This window comes from Vulpes vulpes, chromosome 2, assembly GCF_048418805.1.
Source record: "Vulpes vulpes isolate BD-2025 chromosome 2, VulVul3, whole genome shotgun sequence".
NCBI lineage: Eukaryota > Metazoa > Chordata > Mammalia > Carnivora > Canidae > Vulpes > Vulpes vulpes.
In genome coordinates, this window is record NC_132781.1 from 17,245,088 (window position 1) to 17,264,963 (window position 19,876).

A 19,876-nucleotide genomic window follows, 5' to 3' on the forward strand; every position below is an offset into this window, starting at 1 on the left:
CTGTTTTACTAGTTCTGTTAGTGCCATTAAATGAACAAAAGAACACAACAGTAGAGTTTGATTTTAATTAATTACCTAATCTTGATGGTTTCTGAGTACAAAATCAGTATAGAGATGAAATAGAACAATCTGATGTGACTGAATTGTTTGAACAAAATTAAGTAGGAATATCAGTGATTTATAAAACTATACCCATTATTAACATAATATAGTCTTGTTCTTAAAGGACTGAAAATTAATGGAAGAAATTTTCCTTTCCACTAGCTTTGCAAGAAGGAAATAATCTTCTTTGAATATGCTCCTGTAAATCCCACTGCAAATTGTAGTCTGTACAGAACAGAATCATGGTGCCTAATCCTCCTCTTTTCATGGTTTAGTCCATACAAAGAGCAGAGCTGGAAATTGGATCTTTTGACAGCAGTTACTAAGCAACAGAATTTGGATGTTTTTGGTTAACATCCTAATATATCATGTAGCTGATTTGTCGAAGTTTGTGCATGTATTAACTGAGAGAAGTGGACACTCCGGAAGTAACTACTGGTCCCTGTACGGCTAGGGGGTGGGTGCATGTTGTTTTGTTTAATACACTTTGTCTTTTGGCATTTGTATCTCTGGCACACAAAGGAGGATGGTGCAATCTTTAGTAGAACTTCTGAAACCTTGTGACTTTTTATATTATTAAGAATACCCCACTCTGGGGTTTGTGTTATGTGAAAAATGTAAGAATTTTTCCTGAAAAGCAGGGAGAACAAATGAGGGATTTTAAGGTCATTCCAGGAAGCTTTAGTGCATTGCCAAAAGTTTAGGTCCACTTCCTGAGGCAGTTTCATTAGAAGACAGCTAATGTTTGCTTGGTCTACTCCCAAGTTATTTTTAGAAACTAGAGATTATTACTGATAGCACCGATTTGAATTTGCTCATTTACGTTTTTATATGCTACCAAATATGATTAGGGTATGCTTTCAACTAATTGCTGACAGATTTACTACATTAGGGATTTTCTAAGTCATCAGATTCCTACTGTCATCAGATCCCTACTAACCAGGTACTTCACGCCAACCACTTCAGAATTGAGATGAACTCTTTCAGCCCCAGAAGAACCAGAGAATTTGGCTTTACTTACTTACCTCAGAGCACTAATGAGGTTATAGAAAATGGAGGACTGAATCCACTTAGAACACGCTTTGCTGTGGTTTGTGATTCTGAAAGGCTGGGATTAACATGGAGCTAATGCTGGCGTGTTCCCATTTGTATTCATGTAGACTCCAGAATCTGCAGCTGCTGCCCCTCCCCTACACACAGGTGGCTCTCAGCCTGTCTGTAGATTCCAGGAGTGGGCTGTGTGCCTAGAAGAGCTCACAGTGTCCTTGAGGACCCTATTCAGACCTTTCCCAACCTCTGTGTGGCAGAAGCACCACGCCTCCCTTTCCTCTGGTTGCATAGTGCATCCAGCATGTTCTTGCCTTCAGCCCAGGTCCCTCATATTTTATTTTGTCTCTTATGAGACACTACTTACCTTTGCACACAAGAGAGGCGGTACCAGAGAGCAGAAATAGACTGTGGGATTCTGTGTTTTCTAGAGATACTATTCATCTTCTAGAAAAGACGTCTCATTATGTCCGTGTTGACTGATGCCACTCTTTCACACACTTTTTCTTTCTTCAGTTCTTCAGATTCTTTTTCTTTAGCCTTCTCTTTCAGACTTCTCACCAGATGCTAAGACTATATATACTGATAATTTTGCCTGCTCTACAGGAAATGTCCTGATAAAACTAGGATGACCAGACATTCCAATTTGCTTTGAGCAGTCCTGTTTTTACCTGTTATTCCAGCATGATTATTAACAATGCCCCCTTTTCAGGTGTCCTGGTTTGCATGATAGCTATTTACTCATCCCAAACTGATAACCTTTCCAACAAGAAAAGGCTTGAGCATCATACATACTTTTTTTATCTTACTAAATGAGAGGATTTGAATTTAAATTAATTTTTAAAGAGTCTTTGAGATACAGTCGCTAGCTCTGGCTTCAGCCCATCTGCCTAACTGTTGTTTGACACCATTTGATCTGGAGCAGGCACTGTGTATCTGCCACGTGCCGTGTGTTAGTAGGGGCAAGTTTGGCACTTGATTTGTACTGCTCTAGCTGGAGCAGTTTGTACAATTTTATTTTTCTGCATCTTTCTTCTGGTACCTCTTCTCTTTCCTGGATTTATCTACCTAAAGTTGTGGTAGAACTTCCAAGCTCACTATGTAAATATCTCACTTAGATTTTCACCTGACAGCTAAGCTCATGTACTTGCCAGTCAGGTCTGTCCTCTTACTGAACATTATCCTGGGGCCTGGGCCAGGGGGCCAAGAATGGAAGGGGTTGAGGACACCAGGCTGAAAATGAGGATCTAGAGGAAGAGTGGTGACCTTATATTACACTAGTGAATAGCTAAGGTAAAGAATTATGTGTGTAAGAAGTGAAAGGGGTGTGTGTATTTAAATTAGAGCAGAGTTGCTACCCAAGGAGTTTCAGTTGACCTGTCAACTGAAACTGGTCAAGTTACAACTGGAATTGCACAGCCTTTGTCATGGTTAGTAGGTTGTTAAGAGAACTGTGAGTGCTCTTCTCCTCATGATAGTAATTAGTACATTAAAAGCTGTCTGTAAAAAAAGAAAAAAAAAAACACCTACATTAAATGACTGCCGTAGGTACTTTTCTTCTCAAATCTTATAGGTAAATCATGCAGTCAGCTATGAAGTGATTTGTAATGCTTCATGAACACGATATCTGAGATAAATTGGTGCGACAGCATACCAGTTTATCATCAGTTTTGACCCCAGCAATGTCCTTAATAAGGTTCCTGTAGCTGTGTGAAAGCTCTATACTATTCTTGGGAAGGGAAAAGGGCTGATTAAGAAAAAATGTAGTCCTGCAAATAGCCAGTCCCAGGCCCCTGTGGCTCAAATCCACGATATTACAGCCTGACAGAATTATATGCTTGCATCAGAGCCTTTAGTAGAATTCTGAAAAATGATTTGAAAAGCAAGCATTATTTCCAGTGACTCCTTGATATCACCAGAGTTTATAGGATACCACAGTGACTGCTATCTTGGTTCAATCTTTTTTTAAAAGAAAAAATAGCCAAGAACCATGGTGAAACTGCTCCTGAACTTTTCTCCTATCTTGGATTCACCAACTCAAAATTTGATCATTATGTATCAAGAGACTGAAATAAATGTCCTGTTTTTCTTCCCCTTTTTGGGGGAGTGGTCGTGGGGGGGTGGTGTGGGGAAAGGTAAAGGGTTCCTCTTTTTACATATACTTATAATCCATCTCCAAACCAGCTTCTCCTCAGTCCTATTTCAGTAGCCAAACCAAAAAGAACCCTTGACTCTAGTTTCCTCCTCATTACCACATTCATTCATTGCCAAGTCCATTCAGTTCTGCTTCCTAAACATCTCTGAATCCATCCATTTATCAGAACACCCACTCCCCTTCCCACTTTCAGACCACCATTATCTTTCACCTGGTGTTCTACAGTATTAAACAATCATTACTCCCCTCTGATGCTTTTCTCTACATCAGCCAGAAAAATGTTTCTAAATCATAAACCTGACATGGTGGTCTGTAGTTTAAAATCCTTCAGTGAAAAAAATAAATAAATAAAATAAAATCCTTCAGTGGCTTTTTATTGCCTTTACAATAAAATTTCAACTGGTGTGAAATTCGTAAGACTCTCCATGTTCAGGCCCTTTTGTTACCTCTTTTGCTTCATCTCTCACCTACCATTCCCCACAGATACCACCACACCAGCACCTCTTCATTTTAATTCTTACTGACTATATGTCAGTTTCTGCAGTGCTCCTGAAATTTTCTCACTCTGAGCCTCCTAATATTCAGTGCATTCTGCTTCGAATACTTTCTTCCCCATTTTCCACTGGTTGTTTATCCTTCGGATGTCAGCTTAAATGTTACTTCCTAAATTTAGGACACCATCATTGACTCCATAATCCTCCGTGTCAGTTATGATAGGCTAAGTTATGCTGCAATAATGAGCAACACCCAAATCTCAGTGACTTAACAAAATTTATTTCCTGCTCATGTTGCATGTCCATCATGGCTCGGGGCAGGGTGGGGGGGAGCTCTGCTCATTGTAGTTTCTCGGAGACTCAAACTAAAACATAATAGAAGCTCCCTCTCACATATAAGATCATGATAGCCAAGGATAGCAGGATAAAAGGAATATGGTGAATCAGGCAGGAGCTCTAAAGCTCCTTTCAGAAAGTGATATATATCCAGTCATGTTTCATTAGCTGAACCAAGCCCCATAGTCCTCCCTACCTTGAGAAGGGATGGGGAACTACAATCCTATCACATGGTAGAAAGAAAACTAGCATGTGTGTGTGTATCCGCAGTGACTACCACAGCTCTTTTGTATGTACTACCATCTCATCTCATATTTCCTGCAGCGCAGTAGCATCATGCTTTATTATTGTTACTTGTGACCTGCTTTCCCCACTCCAAGCTTTGTGGAGGTAGGATCATGTTAGTTTCATTCATTCCTCTCTCCATTATCTTCATTGATACTTGACACATAATAGGAATTCGAAAATATTTGCTGAGTGAATGCATAGAGCAACACTCCCAAGATTTGGTACTTACTTCGTTATTCTTTTACCTCTGCCATTTCTCCTTGAGGTATCATCCCCTTGCATGGTTTCAGCAGTCACTGCCCTGAGGGTAAGCTCCATACCCTGACTTCAGTCATATGTCTCCAACTACTCACTTGATATTTCTGCCTGAATTTAAAATGCATATTTATGGGGGACCTGGGTGACTCAGTTGGTTAAGTGTCTGCCTTTGGCTCTGGTCATGATCTCTCTCTGTGTCCTGGGATTGAGTCCTGCTGTAGGCTTCCTGCTCATTGAGGAGTCTGCTGCTCCCTTTTTCTCTGCCCCTCCCCACTGCTTGTGCACACACTCTCTCAAATAAATAAATAACATTTTTAAAATATAAGATGCATATTTATTCTTACAGTCAGTATTTATTGATTACTTTCTACTAAGGCATTATATTAAATGATGTGAGGATACAAAGAGATTAAGGTGTATTTGCCTTCAAAGCGCTTATATTCTAGTATAATACAGGGAAGAATATAATGAATCCTTAATATGTACACAATATACAAGATGCTGTACCAGAGCAGAACAGAGACCAGTGATTTAGGGCAAGATGGAATTAGAACTTCTGTTGTTTCAACCACTGAATTCACTGGGCAAGGATAAATACTGTTCTGTGCCGGATCCTTGGGACAACATGAATCAAATTTTTATCTACCTCACAATCCAATGGGGAGACAGGTAGCTAAGGATGAAAGAGTAAATGGAATTTTAACACAGTAAGAGAGAGTGAGGGAGGGGTAAAGGGGATGATGGTGCAAAGGAAAGCAACAGAGGCTTTCTTTCATACATGCATATAGGAAACATTTATTAAGCACCAGCACGGTGTCAGACATTAAAAACATAATACTAAAGAAGACAATTCCTACCTTAAAGGACAGATAGTGTGATAGGAGGAACTTGATTTGTTTTGCCATGTTTTTGTTTTGCATCTTTGAAGGTGACTTTTGAGCATAAAAAAGACCATGTATCACTAATTTAAGGTTTAAAAAATGAAAAGTTGGGATCCCTGGGTGGCGCAGCGGTTTGGCGCCTGCCTTTGGCCCAGGGCGTGATCCTGGAGACCCGGGATCGAATCCCACGTCAGGCTCCCGGTGCATGGAGCCTGCTTCTCCCTCTGCCTGTGTCTCTGCCTCTCTCTCTCTCTCTCTCTGACTATCATAAATAAATAACAATTTAAAAAAATAAAAAATAAAAAAATAAAAAATGAAAAGTCAACATATTAAAATTTTGTAATTTAAAATGTAGTTTTCAACACAAAAGAAAACAAATTTTTAAAAAGTCCCATTACATTTCTTATTCTATTTGTAGGTTTAGTGAAATTTAGCAGTTCCTTAAAAGGGAACTTTTACACTTAAATTTCTTTAAATATTTAAAACTATATTTACATATTTCAAATGTTTTATTTTCTCTTTTTTAAAAAAATATTTTATTGATTTATTTGAGACAGAAAATGAGAGAAATAGAGAGCATGAGCAGGGTGAGGAACAGAGGGAAAAGCAGACTCCCTGCTGAGCCGGGAGCCCTATACAGGGCTCAGTCAGCTCAGTCGCAGGACTCCAGGATCATCTGAGCCAAAGGCAGACAATTAACCAACTGACCCACCCTTTATTATCTCTTTAAAGTACTTCAGTTGTTTGCCTAACAAAACATTGAGTTTCAGAGTAACTATATTTATTTAGTAGTAAATTAAAATACAACTGTAATATAAGTATGGTGAATCTTAGATTATTTTTACCATTTGTAAGGCTACTAAAGATATCTTTTACCTTCCAACATAAAAGTTTATCAAAATGAGTTATTCAATGGCATATTTTAAATTAAACCAGCAAGGCTAATCTATTACTCTTAATATGGTAATTTTTTTAATTAGAAATACTTTCGAGACCAAATATTTACAAATTGTCTTTAAATTTAATATGAAAAATATTAATACTGAAAGCTTGTTTTACTTTATTTCTGTACCTAATACTTAATCATCAATGGTTAAAAATGACTAAGGAGAGCAGCAGCGGTTTAGCGCCGCCTGCAGCCCGGGGTGTGATCCTGGAGACCCAGGATGGAGTCCCACGTCGGGCTCCCTGCGTGGATCCTGCTTCTCTCTCTGCCTGTGTCTCTGCCTCTCTCTCTCTCTCTCTCTGTGTCTCTACGAATAAATAAATAAGTAAAAAATCTTTAAAAAAAAAAAAAACGACTAAGGAATATTATGCTACTTTGAGCAAGATGGGTGGAGGAGTGGTTACCATCTTGGTACGCTGAGGTTATTTATCAACCAGAAAGACTGGCCTGAAATGCAGGAATTAATTCTTACAGATGACATCCATTGGGTGCCCAGAACTCCAGTTATAGTCCTAGAATAGGAACCCCCACATTTATGAAAAGGCTGGACTCAAAGCTATGGGCACTCACATTCACCTTATACATAAGTTAAATCTTCTGTCTGGTTTGAAATTGCTATATCCTTGTCAGGATATTTTTTACTGCTTGCTTTAATTTGCATTTCTTTCACTGTCTTAAGACTGTGTACTGTTTTGTATGGTTCTAAAGATACATCTCTCTGATCCTTTGTAACCAACTTTAATTCTTCTGTAAACGTTTTGACCATTATGGTCTGATTGGAGTGAACAGGATTCTGTTCTCTCAATGTTCCTGCTTACCAGGGCCACAATTCTTTCTTTCTCCCTTCCCTTTCCCTTCCCTTTCCCTTCCCCTTCCCTTCCCTTCCCTTTCCCTTCCCCTTCCCTTCCCTTCCCTTCCCTTCCCTTCCCTTCCCTTCCCTTTCCCTTCCCTTTCCCTTCCCTTTCCCTTCCCTTCCCCTTCCCCTTCCCTTCCCTTCCCTTTCCCTTCCCTTTCCCTTCCCTTTCCCTTCCCTTCCCTTCCCTTCCCTTCCCTTCCCCTTCCCCTTCCCTTCCCTTCCCTTCCCTTTCCCTTCCCTTTCCCTTCCTTCCCTTTCCCTTCCCTTTCCCTTCCCTTTCCCTTCCCTTTCCCTTCCCTTTCCCTTCCCTTTCCCTTCCCTTCCCTTCCCTTCCTCAATTGAGTATCAAAAATAACTCATTTTGATAAACTTTTATGTTGGAAGGTAACTTTTATGTTGTTATGAGAGACACAGAGAGAGAGGCAGAGACATAGGCAGAGAGAGAAGAAGGCTCCCTGCAAGGAGCCTGATGTGGGACTTGATCCTGGGATTCTGGGATCATCCCCTGAGCTCAAGGCAGATGCTCAACTGCTTAGCCACCCAGGCATCCCAACAGGGCTACAATTCTTATAGATAATAAAATGGCATTCAGTTTTATTCTACACATACCTCATGGCTCTATCTAGCTCTTGAGTCATAATCTGAAATCACAATCCTGACTTGGGAGAGACCACTGTGATATACTTGATGGGATTTGTCAGTTGATTCATGACTAGCTGTTCCTCAGCATGTTCAGATATGACATATCCAGCTTGTGGGGGCTGAAAATAGCATTACTCTTCTTGCTCAGCCATGATCCAGTTGTGTCATCTTGAGCAAGTTATTTAACTGCTTTGGGCCTCAATTTCCTCATTTATATATAGCAAGAACTCTTAGTTCTAAAATCCTATTATCTGCTAAGTTCTAATGTAGTGTCTGAAATATTGGTGCTATACTGTGCTTTGTTAGGCATTGCTCAATAATTAACTAAATTTTATCTTCTTGGAAATTGTCATAATTATGGAGAACAGTGAGATAATAAGTGGTTTTACTTTCTTCCAGATCTTTGATGATGCGTACAAATCCCAGCTTAGTTGTGTGGTTGTGGATGACATTGAGAGACTGCTTGGTGAGTAATAACCTTTCCCATTGTACTATCTTTGCCTTATTATACTAATGTCTCACAAATTACAAGAGAAAAATAACGGGTATTTATAAACTCTAGGGCAATAGAAATACTTTTCTTATAAGGAATTATGCTATCTGTTATATCTGAAGTCAATGATGGTATTCATGTTAAATATGCCTTATGACGTTAACACCATTATAAACTGCTTTCCTCATATTATTTTGTTTATTCCACATAGTTCCCTGCCCATAATAAATGATTAGTAATTTCCATTGATGGATATATTTGCTATTTAATACCTCTGAGCTGCCTGTACCCCAGAGTTTCCACTTGGGAGAAGCTGCAAGTTCTCTTGTACCTCAGTGTCTGTTTTATAAGAATGAGTCACTGTTATAATGCATTTATTCCATATTTATCTAATTTTTGCAATGAAATAAAATGTACCTGTTTTATAAGAACAAAGACTGTTCCCTTCCTTACTTATCCCATAGAGTAATTACGCAAACAAAAATGGGATAACAATGTTAAAAACGTTCTGAAAGTTAAAAGTGCTCTACAGTAATTTTTAAAAATATGGATTTACCATCTCTTATATTGAAATGCACAGGATACAAAGATGAAAAATAAGACAGTCCCTGAATGCAACTCATAAGGTGTAATCTTCCAGTAAATGTCAGAAAAATGTTGTTACTTACGTTTTGTTCCATTGCAAAAATTAGATAAATCTGGAATAAATGTATTATAATAGTGACTTGGAATGCTGTGTAACTGTATTGAAATTGAACCCACATGGTGACTTCATAAACTTCTAAAATACTACCTAAAATCTGAGTAATCCCTTCTTCAGCTATCCAAAATGGTGTAGTAATGATTTCAGGCTAACTCCTCTTACCACATTTGTCTCATGATTTTCAGACTTGCTTTAGGTCCTCTGTTATTTATTTTTCTTGTTTCTTAAAGCAGTGTTTGTTATAAAGATATACCTTTCTGTATAAAGGTGTATCTGAGGTCTTCTTAATTTGATAGTTTTATTTAGTGACCTAGGGTTTTGGTCTGCTGTTTTTGATACATTTCAGCCCAGTTTATAGGATTATTTCTTTAAAAGCCTTTAAGCACAAACTCATAGCTCTGTGTAAATTCCTTTATCTAAACACAATTGAGATGTGTGGTCATAGCAACACTACTATGTCAGGAATGTGTGCCCTCTGAGTATATTTTCACTTGTATGAATAGTTATTATCTGTACTTGTTTGTTCATTTATTCGACAAGTAAGCTGAGCCCTTACTACTGTGTTAGAATTATTAGGGTCTCAGAAAAAATGCGTAACATGCTGTCATTATAACATAATATTGGTGAAAATTATCACAAAGTAGAATATACCATGTGTTCTGGATATTCAGAAAAAAGAAAGATCACTTTTGACTTCAGAGGGCTGTTGTCTGAAGATAGTTCTAAGCACAAGGCAAGGGTGCATACATATGCAGTATGCAGAGGAATCCAAGGAAGGGGCATTTATGCTGAATCTTGAAGTTTGACAGAAAGTTTTAGAAAGTTCTCTGTTCTTCACTGTCTAAGGACCAGTCTTGGTGACCCTCCTATCATTTCAGTTATATTGAAGTACCTTGCTTAGATGATTACTTGCCATCTCCCCCTCTATTCATTTTCTAGTATGCTTTGTTGCCTGTAAGCTTACTGTGTGACCATGATTTGCAGTAATTTCTTGGAAACAGTTGGTAAATCACCTGGGGGCTTTTTCTTCCTTAAAAAAAAAACAAAAACACCTGTCTCTGACTATTGGACAAAGATGTCTATCTGAACTCAAAATGGATATTTAGAAGCTTTTAAAAAAATTTATAGATGAGAGTTGTTATATAATGTTTTAAACATTTAAGTTATTGGATATATTATTTTTCTAATTATCATTAGTTGCATGACAGTTACTTAGGACTGTGTTTACTCTTGATGCAGAAAAACCTGAATATTTGGACTAATGTGCATATGTGTATCAAATCCCTAAAACATAACAATGTTTTTCTTCTAGATTATGTACCTATTGGCCCTCGATTTTCTAATCTGGTATTACAGGCTCTTCTCGTGTTACTCAAAAAGGCACCTCCTCAGGTAAAAACAATATAAAAAACGTTTTCACAGAATTTGTCCAATATATTGCATGTAATGGTGAAAATAAGCTGCTAAATAAGCAAGCTATCATACACATTTCAAATTATGTTGTGGTCATGGAAAAGTCATCTAGTCTCACCTTCTGTTTTAAGGTAAATGATTTCTTTTCTTTTTTTTTTTTTTTTAAGGTAAATGATTTCTTAACAGGGAAATTTCCTTTCTAAAGATCCCAAAATCCTAGTTCAATTAGTGTTTTGTTTTTGTAGTTCTGTGAATTCCCCAGCATATTACACATCCCTAGCTGCCTCCATCTTCCATTAGAGATTGCGATATTCCTGTAGTAGGGATTGAATACACATTCCCATTTGTTTTGTTTTTCATTTCATAGATAGTTTCCTAAGAATTTGTATTTGGGGTTATTCATTTCCTGTAGGCAAGTTTTTCTTTTTCTTTCCTTTTTAAAAAGAAAAAGCTTAGTTAAACACTAAGCTTGAATTATTTCTCTTGTATCGTGTGGCACTTTTGAGGAGGGAGTTCATAGTCAGGATCTTTGTTCATGTGGTTGCATTTTCACTGATGTGGCTACTGGAGATTGGTGATTTTGATAACTCATTTATAAGTAATCTATGAGGGTTGGTTAAATATGTTAATTATGTAGAGGCTGCCAGAGTATGTTTGGCTATGATACAAGACACAAATTCTATTGATTGATTTTGTGTACTGTAACCTTTGAGAAATGCCAGTCAAAGACAGATACAAAAGGGTTAAGCACTAACTTGAAAAATATCTTAATGTCTAGATGGCAGTCTTGTATTTGAAGTTAGAGATATTAACTAGGCTGTATAGAAAATATTTCACGTTAAGTGGGTGAATCTGCTTTTTAATTTAACAGTTAAAATTGTGTGTGTGCTTGTGTGTGTCAGAACTAAAAATGATGCACTTGTCTTGATTTTCAAGAATTTTTTTGTGTTTTTTTTTTTTTGTATTTCTAGAATAGTGAAAAGAAACATAAAGCGTGACAGTCTTGAAAGTTTACTGCATATATGCATTGTAAGGATTTTGTAATCATTTTTCCATAAACTATCATTCCCAGTAATCAGAGTTTTAGTTCATCCTAAAGCTGAAATTAGAAAAGTGAATATATTTTTCCCTTCTCTGATTCCTTCAATAAGTAGGTAAATAGATAAATCTAAAGTTGCTGGAAAAGGAGCGCCCAGGTGGCTTAGTCAGTTAAACATCTGACTCTTGATTTTGGCTCAGGTTATGATCTCAGAGTCCTGAGATCGAGCCCTGCTCTAGGCGCCCCATTCAGTGGGGAGTCTGCTTGCCTTCCTCTCCCTCTGCCCCTCCCTCTGCTCACACACACACACACACACTCTCTCTCTCTCTCTCTCTGTCTCTGTCTCTCTCAAATAGATAAATAAAACTTTAAATAAAGTTGTTGGAAAAAAGTAAATAACTTCAACATCCATATATATCACAAAATGAGTCCTTTCCTATGATATAGCATTTTAAAAATTATTAGAGGGACACCTGGATGGCTCAGTTGGTTGAGCATCTGCCTTCAGCTTGCGTTGTGATCCTGAAGCTGGGATTGAGCCCTGCATCGGGCTCCCTGCTTCTCCCTTTCCTCCCCACTCATGCTCTCTCTCACTATCTCTGTCTCTCTCTGTCTCTCAAATAAATAAATAAAATATTTAAAACAAATCTTTTTTAAATTATTAGATTGGGGGACTTTCTCCAGGCATTTAAATTTATATCTTATTCAGTCTTTAACTAAAAAGAACCTATGCTAAAAGCGGTTGGGAGAAGAAAGAATAATTTTTCAATTATATTTTTTAAACTGCTTGTCCTTTACATTGTTAAATATATTTATTTAAACAGAAAGACGTCCTCTAGTTGAGAATTATTTGTAAATCCAAAATAGATATGAATATAAATAAATACAGCATATTAAAAAAAGGCTTGCAACATTTTGTTAAAGAGTTGGGAATAGGGATGCCTGGGTGGCTCAGTGGTTGGGCACTTGCCTTTGGCTCAGGTCATGATCCTGGGATCTGGGATCCAGTCCCGCATCAGGCTCCCTGTGAGGAGCCTGCTTCTCCCTCTGCCTGCATCTCTGCCTCTCTCTCTCTCTCTCTCTCTCTCTCTCTCTGTGTGTGTCTCTCATGAATAAATAAATAAATCTTTAAAAAAAAATAAGACTTGGGAATAACTTTCCAGTTTGTAAAAATAATTGTGAAATTCTTGAGGAAACGAACATTTTCTAATGTTTTAAAATCTTACTTACAGTGTCTTCTGGCACAGGTTCATACAGATGTACTTCATGAATAACTTATTCAACAAAAAAATATAGATAACTTGCTTCTAAAGGTATTTCTTTAGTGTCCGCTTATTTTGGTGGGCTTAAGTATTTTGTGTTGTTATAATTTATATTTGGTAAAGGTATGATTCAAAAATAAATAAATTTCAAATGGCCAATAAGAACATAAAAAGATACTCAACATCGTTAGCCATCAGGGAATTGCAAATCAAAGCCACAGTGAGATACCACTTCATACCCACCAGAATGGCCATAACAAAAAAGTCAGATAATAAGTGTTGCTGTGCATATAGAAACTGGAACCCTTTTACATTGTTGGTGGGAATATAAAAATTGTGCATCCTTTGGAAAATAGCAGTTCCTCAAAAGATTAGAGACAAAGCTATAATATGACCCAACAATTTAGATACGTACCCCATAGAAATGAAAATATATGTCCTCACAGAAGCTTATAGATATGTTCAAAACAGCATTATTCACAATAGCCAAGAAATGGACACAACCTAGATATTCACAAATAAACTATGGTATATCCATACAATGGAATATCATTCAGCAATAAAAAGGAATCAAATCCTGATACGTGCTACAACATGGATGAACCTTGAAAACGTTTTAAACAAAAGGAGCCAATGAAAAAGACCGCAGATTGTTTGATTCCATTTGTATGAAGTGTCCAGAACTGGCAAATCTGTAGAGACAGAACCTAGTAGATTCATGGTTGCCTAGGACCAGGAGGGGTGGATAGTGAGAATGAGAGGTGACTGCTAATGGGTGTGGGGTTTCTTTTTGGGGTGTTTCACATGTTCAGAAATTGATCATGATGATAGTTGTACCTGCCGTAAATATACTAAAAACCATTGACTAACACACTTTAAATCAGTGAATCGTGTGTTCTGTGACTTGTATCTCAGTAAAACAGATGCTTTAAAAAAGAGAGTGATTGCAAAAGCTATATAATTGTTGAAAGGAGGATTATAGGGAAAGCTGGAAGCAAGGAGTGAGCATCTCCTTGCTAGGTACATGGCCCAGTTTGGGAGAAGTCCTAGAAACAGGGATTGGATCATTCAAAAGGGATATGGAATGAATTTCTCTAAGGACTGGAAAGGAAGGGCATTGGAATATGTTAAAAGTCAAAGATAGATCTGGTTACCTTAGTGAGTGGAAATCACTAAGTGATTGGAAATGGCAGAGATTCTCTTTTAAGGATTACCAGCCTGTCATTAATCAGAATGTGGGGACTCTGGCCTGGACTGCTGGATGATGCCCTGCTGTATAAATAAGTGTGTCAGTAGCAAGAGAAGTTAATGTTTCAGATATTCCTAGTTGACATATATTTAACAAAATAAAAATGTGCTTTCTCTGTCCCACCTTGCTTTTTAAATTAGTATGTATTCTCTCAGGAGAATAAGGGAAATTTTTCAGGCAGATCCATTGTTGAGGATATTTGTCTTTCTGAAGTGGAAGCATTCACTTCATCAAACCATTATCCATGTAGGTTTTTCAGATGTTTTTAATTAAATATTAAAAGTGTATGAATCTGAGTGTTGTGGAGCTACCTAGGTGGTAGAAAACTATTGTTTTTAATCACCATCAAGAAAACAGAAGTTGAAGGCATTTTTCTTTAAAAAGAGGAACTGTATGTGTATACAATATAGTAATCATATCAGTCACAGAATCCTTAATATTCCATTTGTTGTAATTCCAGCTTTCACACAGAAAAATTATGTGTGCATGTGTGCACATGCTCAAATAAAAGAATCCCTTCAGGGGCACTATGTTGTTATGTATCTAGATATTCTCTTTTCTCCTCCTCCCCTCCCCCACGCCCCTCCCTCATTGTAAATTGGCTTATTAAAACTGGCTCACAAGCCTTCTTTTTTTCCCTTTGTGATTGCTTTGGTCCTGGATTTTCAGTGTAGGACTAAAAATTCAAGTCAGATTTCAGTTACTAGGATAATTTTCTTTGAATTTTAAATTTTTCGAAGTAAATGCATAGATTTTTAATGAACCCAGTATTCAGTGGGTTTGCTTTAAATTTAGCTGGAGAGTTAATTTCATGATTGATTTATTAGCCCTTTGAAAGTATAAAAAGTGGTATCTGTAGTTCATGAAGACTGAAAAACATCATCACATTTTGTTTAGCATCTTTTTAAAACCAATTAAAAGCTTTTCTAAAATGGATTGAACAGGAGAAAATAAAACATGTTCCCTAGGTCTTTATTTCAATCAAGTTGCCCTGTGTTGTGCAGGAGAAGAGATCGAGGGGGGGTAGAGCACTGAAAAGGGCTGTCCCAGCAGGGAGCCGCGCCGGAGAAAAGGGCTGCTCTGAGAAAGCCCCCGGCCTGCTTCATCTACATGCAGAGTCACACAAGGCATGGGGGTGCTCACCGGCACCACAGAGGTTTCACATGTGCTTCCCTGCTGATTCCTGTGAAAAGCTAACAATTGGCTCGGAGGGTAAAAGACCACTGCAGTTCACCCTCCCCGAGCTGGATGTACAATTTGTCCAGTGTTAGGAAATGTCCGGCTTAGCAGTGAGAGGCTTGAAGACACCCCTCCTTCCAGTGAGATTCCTAAAGCTGGCTCTTTTACTCAGTGACACTGGGCTCTTTTCAGGTTTTGCAGATTTATGGAAGTTGAGGGGAATGTGCTTTTCAACATGAGGAGGATAAAAGCCTTAGTCTTAATGTCAAGGAAGAAGCAGTAGGAGCCATAAGGCCAGGTAAATCTTCCCACAACCTGCAGCACCGATGGCTTTATGATTTTCCCCATAGAGCTCTTCTGACACCTTCTTTTTCTTTTTGGGAGACAAAGTGCCCGAAAAGGAACTTCTCAAGATCTTAAATGACATGACTTCCCAGTTTCCTCAACAAGTGCAGGAGTAGTTAAGCCCATTAACCTGACTGCTTCGGTGCTAGGTTTACTTGATACGTTGGGGAATCAGATTAGAAGGCTGCATCTGTAGCTACCAGAATGGCCTTGTAATTTATGGAGAACCCATTCTTCTTTGAGTTCATTTTAGTAGTATATAGAAAATGGTAGCATCTCTTGAGGTACTTGGGTAAATGGCTACCTCTACTCTCAGCTGGCCAGAAGTGCAGTGCCCCCACCCAGTGCCACACAGCGCCACCCAGCCTTCCCCAGGGTTGATAAGAACTGATGTCTTAGTCCACCTGTAGCTCCTTTACAGCATACCAGTTGGAAAATTCTTTGGAAACTGTAAACTCTTACAAAAGAAGATCACTCTGAATTCATAGTAATATTAGTGAAGTAGAATTTAGACTTAACAGTTGTTAGAGTTTCAATTAAAGTAAAAGTTGCTGAAAAAATAACTTCCTCACTGCTCTGGCACATAGGAGTATTACCTAATAAGAAAGAAGTAGGATTTACAGCGGGGACTGGCATCACATACCAATAAAAAATGTAGTGAGCTGCTAGTCGGAACTTAGCAGGTGGAATTTGTCCCATGGATTTCATTTTAACATTACCAGTCTCTAGACAGTATTGCTTTTTATGTAATCCTGACACAACATCTGAGTACAGTCTTACTTCAGAGATGTTATTAGGAAGTCTTGATAATATTAAGCAATTCTTCAGCCTTTGGGTTGCTTCAGCGAAATAAGCAGATAATGGAAGAGACTCCAAATCGTGCAGGCCTAAACATGAGTATCTCTCCATCTATCTGTTCAAAATTAACTCTGGCTAATGACTACAATATGACTCAATAAGATGTATAACCACTTTAGGAAAGAGGTGTAGTCATTTTGCCAGACACATTAATTGTAATCACTGGTGTGGTGACTTGTGTATTGGACTGCTTTGGTGAGGAAAAGCTGTATGCCAGTTGACAATTTAGTCCAGTTTTTCCATTTATTAAGTCAGTGACATTAGATGGCTACTGTATTTTATAAAATTCTTTTTTTTTTTTAAGATTTTATTTATTTGTTCATGAGAGACATAGACTGGCAGAGCCACAGGCAGAGGGAGAAGCAGGCTCCATGCAGGGAGCCCGACGTGAGACTTGATCCTGGATCCCCAAGATCAGGCCCTGGGCTGAAGGCGGTGCTAAACCACTGAGCCACCCAGGGTGCCCTATAAAATTCTTTATGCATTGCTTAGCATATAGTAGGTTGTCTCAGTAAATTGAATATATGTATTACATATATATGTAGAATGATTTTAGATACTTAAAAACTAGTGAAAGAAACTTGGTGAGTCCTTTTATAAAACCTTGCTATGGATACCCACTGGATAAAACCATGTTTTCAGGGGTACCTGGCTAGTTCAGTTGGTAGAGCATGCAAGTCTTGATCTTAGAGTCATGAGTTGACAAGCCCCATGTTGGGTGTGGAACCTACTTAAAAAATAAATCAAGTAAATAAATAAATACAGACACGCATTTAAAAAAACATGTTTTCAAAACATATTTTGTGTGGTAGAGCCCATCTATAATAGGTATTAATGAATACAAGAAGTTATGGCATGTATATACCACTTGCAGCTAACTCAGAATTAAATATCTAAGTTTAATCATCAGGGAACTGCTAATGGTGCTGAGACACAATGTTCTCTCACTGCCAGAATGTCTACGCCAAGCCCCATTGCCTTAAATATATTATTGTAACATGACAGTGTTAGAAACACGTTGACTTTAGTACCATAGTATTCCACAGTGCCATGAGTCTAGTTGTGAGGACCCTGTCTGCAGAACTGACTCTGTACTGGAGTCAGAAAACCTGAGTTTGAGTCTTAGTTCAGTCCACTTTGAACTAGTCCCTTAATATCTTTGTGTATTTCTTCACCTATAAAATGAGGATAATTCTCCCTGCCTTACCTATCCATTGAGGGCCAACTAAAATAATGTATAGTGAAGTCCTCTATAAACCTGTGGACTACACAGATAGAAGGTATTGGTACTTTATTATGAAAAGCATAGAGTTACTGAACAGTAGGAATCTGCCATTGTCCACAGAGATCCCATTTGTAAAGGATTGATTTATAGAGTCGTATCCTAACATCTTCAAAAAGATAATAGGTGTTCTCTTGATTTGAATATTCCCATTGCTTGGGGCTCAAGGGTTGACCATCCCTGATTCTGTTTGTTCCTGTTTTGTGACTGTTTCAAAGTTCTTAGAGGGTCTACTGTTTCATTAAGACTATTGTGTGGAACTAGACATGTATTTTCCAGTTTGTTTAAAGAAAAGAAGTGCATTTAGATAGTCCACAGAATCTTTTTAGCTTGTAAGATAGGAAAACTAAAGACTGCAACCGTTATATGTGGCAGATTGTCATAGAAAGTGACAGGCACAGCCTGTGCCCAAGCACAGCTTCCCTCATTCATGATACTGGGGAAAAAAATAAGTATGTCTTGCTTCCCTATACCCCATGTGCTGGAATTTAAAAGCTTCCTAAGTACTTTGGTCTGAGAATTGGAGATCCCTCTTATAAATGAAGAATGAAATAGAGACAGGAATTTCAGGACTCAACAGGGTAAGGAGTAGAGGAAGGAACAGGGCTTTTAGCCATTGTCAGATCCCTGAGGACACTACCTATTATGTTTATCTTCAGCCTCCAAGGACTCCCTACCTATTTGCTTTTTCCCTGCAACCATCTGTTGATTATGACTAAAGCTCCCCTTTTCTTCTAACCCAAGGTAAAACAGAGTAGTGTAGCACAGCTTCTTTGCTTCTCTTGTCCCTGAAACAAATACACAGATCTTTGGACATTTCCTAGGGCTTTATACTGCATGGTATAACAACTGTTGGGTAAGAAGAGCCAATAAGAGGAATCTTACAAAAGGTCCAGAACAATCCATCAATATTCCTGATAGTTATTGGGATATAGGTGGAATGAGGTATTGATCTTTTTAAGTCACTACTTGATCTATAGCTACATCTTCATCTTGACAACCTTCATTACTTCATATTGGGGAATGGAAATAGTACTTCCACAAGGCAGACTCCAAACAATCTGTGTAGCTCTGCCTTTTCTTTCCTTTTTTTCTTTTTTTAAATCATTTAGGCTATGTGGATGATAATATTTACTACGAATGGGTATTTTGACGATGGTAGGTCTTAACTACACATAGAACTGGCATTGGCGGGATCCCTGGGTGGCGCAGCGGTTTGGCGCCTGCCTTTGGCCCAGGGCGCGATCCTGGAGACCCGGGATCGAGTCCCACATCGGGCTCCCGGCGCATGGAGCCTGCTTCTCTCTCTGCCTGTGTCTCTGCCTCTCTCTCTTTCTCTCTGTATGACTATCATAAATAAATAAAATTAAAAAAAAAAAAAAAAAAAAAAAAGAACTGGCATTGGCAGTGTGAATAAGAGCACAGGAGTTAGAATTAAAAGACTTAAATTTGAACCCAGTCACTTCTGAGCCTCAATTTTCACTTTCTAGAATAGGAACAATAGTGATATTGAAGTTGAGAATGTGAGAATTAAATAAGATAAATATGTATCATAGTTCTCTGTAAACTGCAAAGCACAACTCAATTATTAGTTTATTATTCACTTCAAAGAAAACTCTGACTCTGTCTTTCCTCACACACAAAATATATAAAACCAACAGAGCAACCAGCCCATATCAAAGGAGCTCGGCTCCATGTGGCTGCTGCTGGAGAAGTCAGACCCAGAAATGCTGAAGAAAGAGCATAGCAGCTTTCTCTGACATCCATCTTGCTCCTGCAGCCCCTACCTGCCTTGGAAAGCCCTGGGGCAAGTGGAAGAAGGTGGCCAGTTTCCAGAGTAAGAGGGACAATAATGGGAAGGGAGGACAGAGAGAAATAACCAGGTGACAGCAGTCAGGTGGAAAACTCTGGCCACTCAGCTAGTGACAATTGTCCATATAAACTGGACTGTGTCAGAAACTGCCTGCATAACTGTCAAGTCACCTTTCACTTAATCCTGAGTTGCTCTCTGAGTATGCAATCAGTCAAAGAAAAAAGGACTAGGGGTG

The 19,876-nt window shown here is 38.3% G+C and overlaps 1 protein-coding gene across 1 annotated transcript in view; it reads left to right on the forward strand.

The window, feature by feature from the left end:
* NSF (N-ethylmaleimide sensitive factor, vesicle fusing ATPase) overlaps positions 1-19,876 on the forward strand; it is a 144,068-nt gene that overhangs the window by 103,002 nt on the left and 21,190 nt on the right. Inside the window, exons 16-17 of the mRNA XM_072746950.1 lie at positions 8,405-8,471; positions 10,514-10,593. Coding sequence (XP_072603051.1) covers positions 8,405-8,471; positions 10,514-10,593 — 147 coding nt within the window. The remainder of the gene's footprint in view (positions 1-8,404; positions 8,472-10,513; positions 10,594-19,876) is intronic.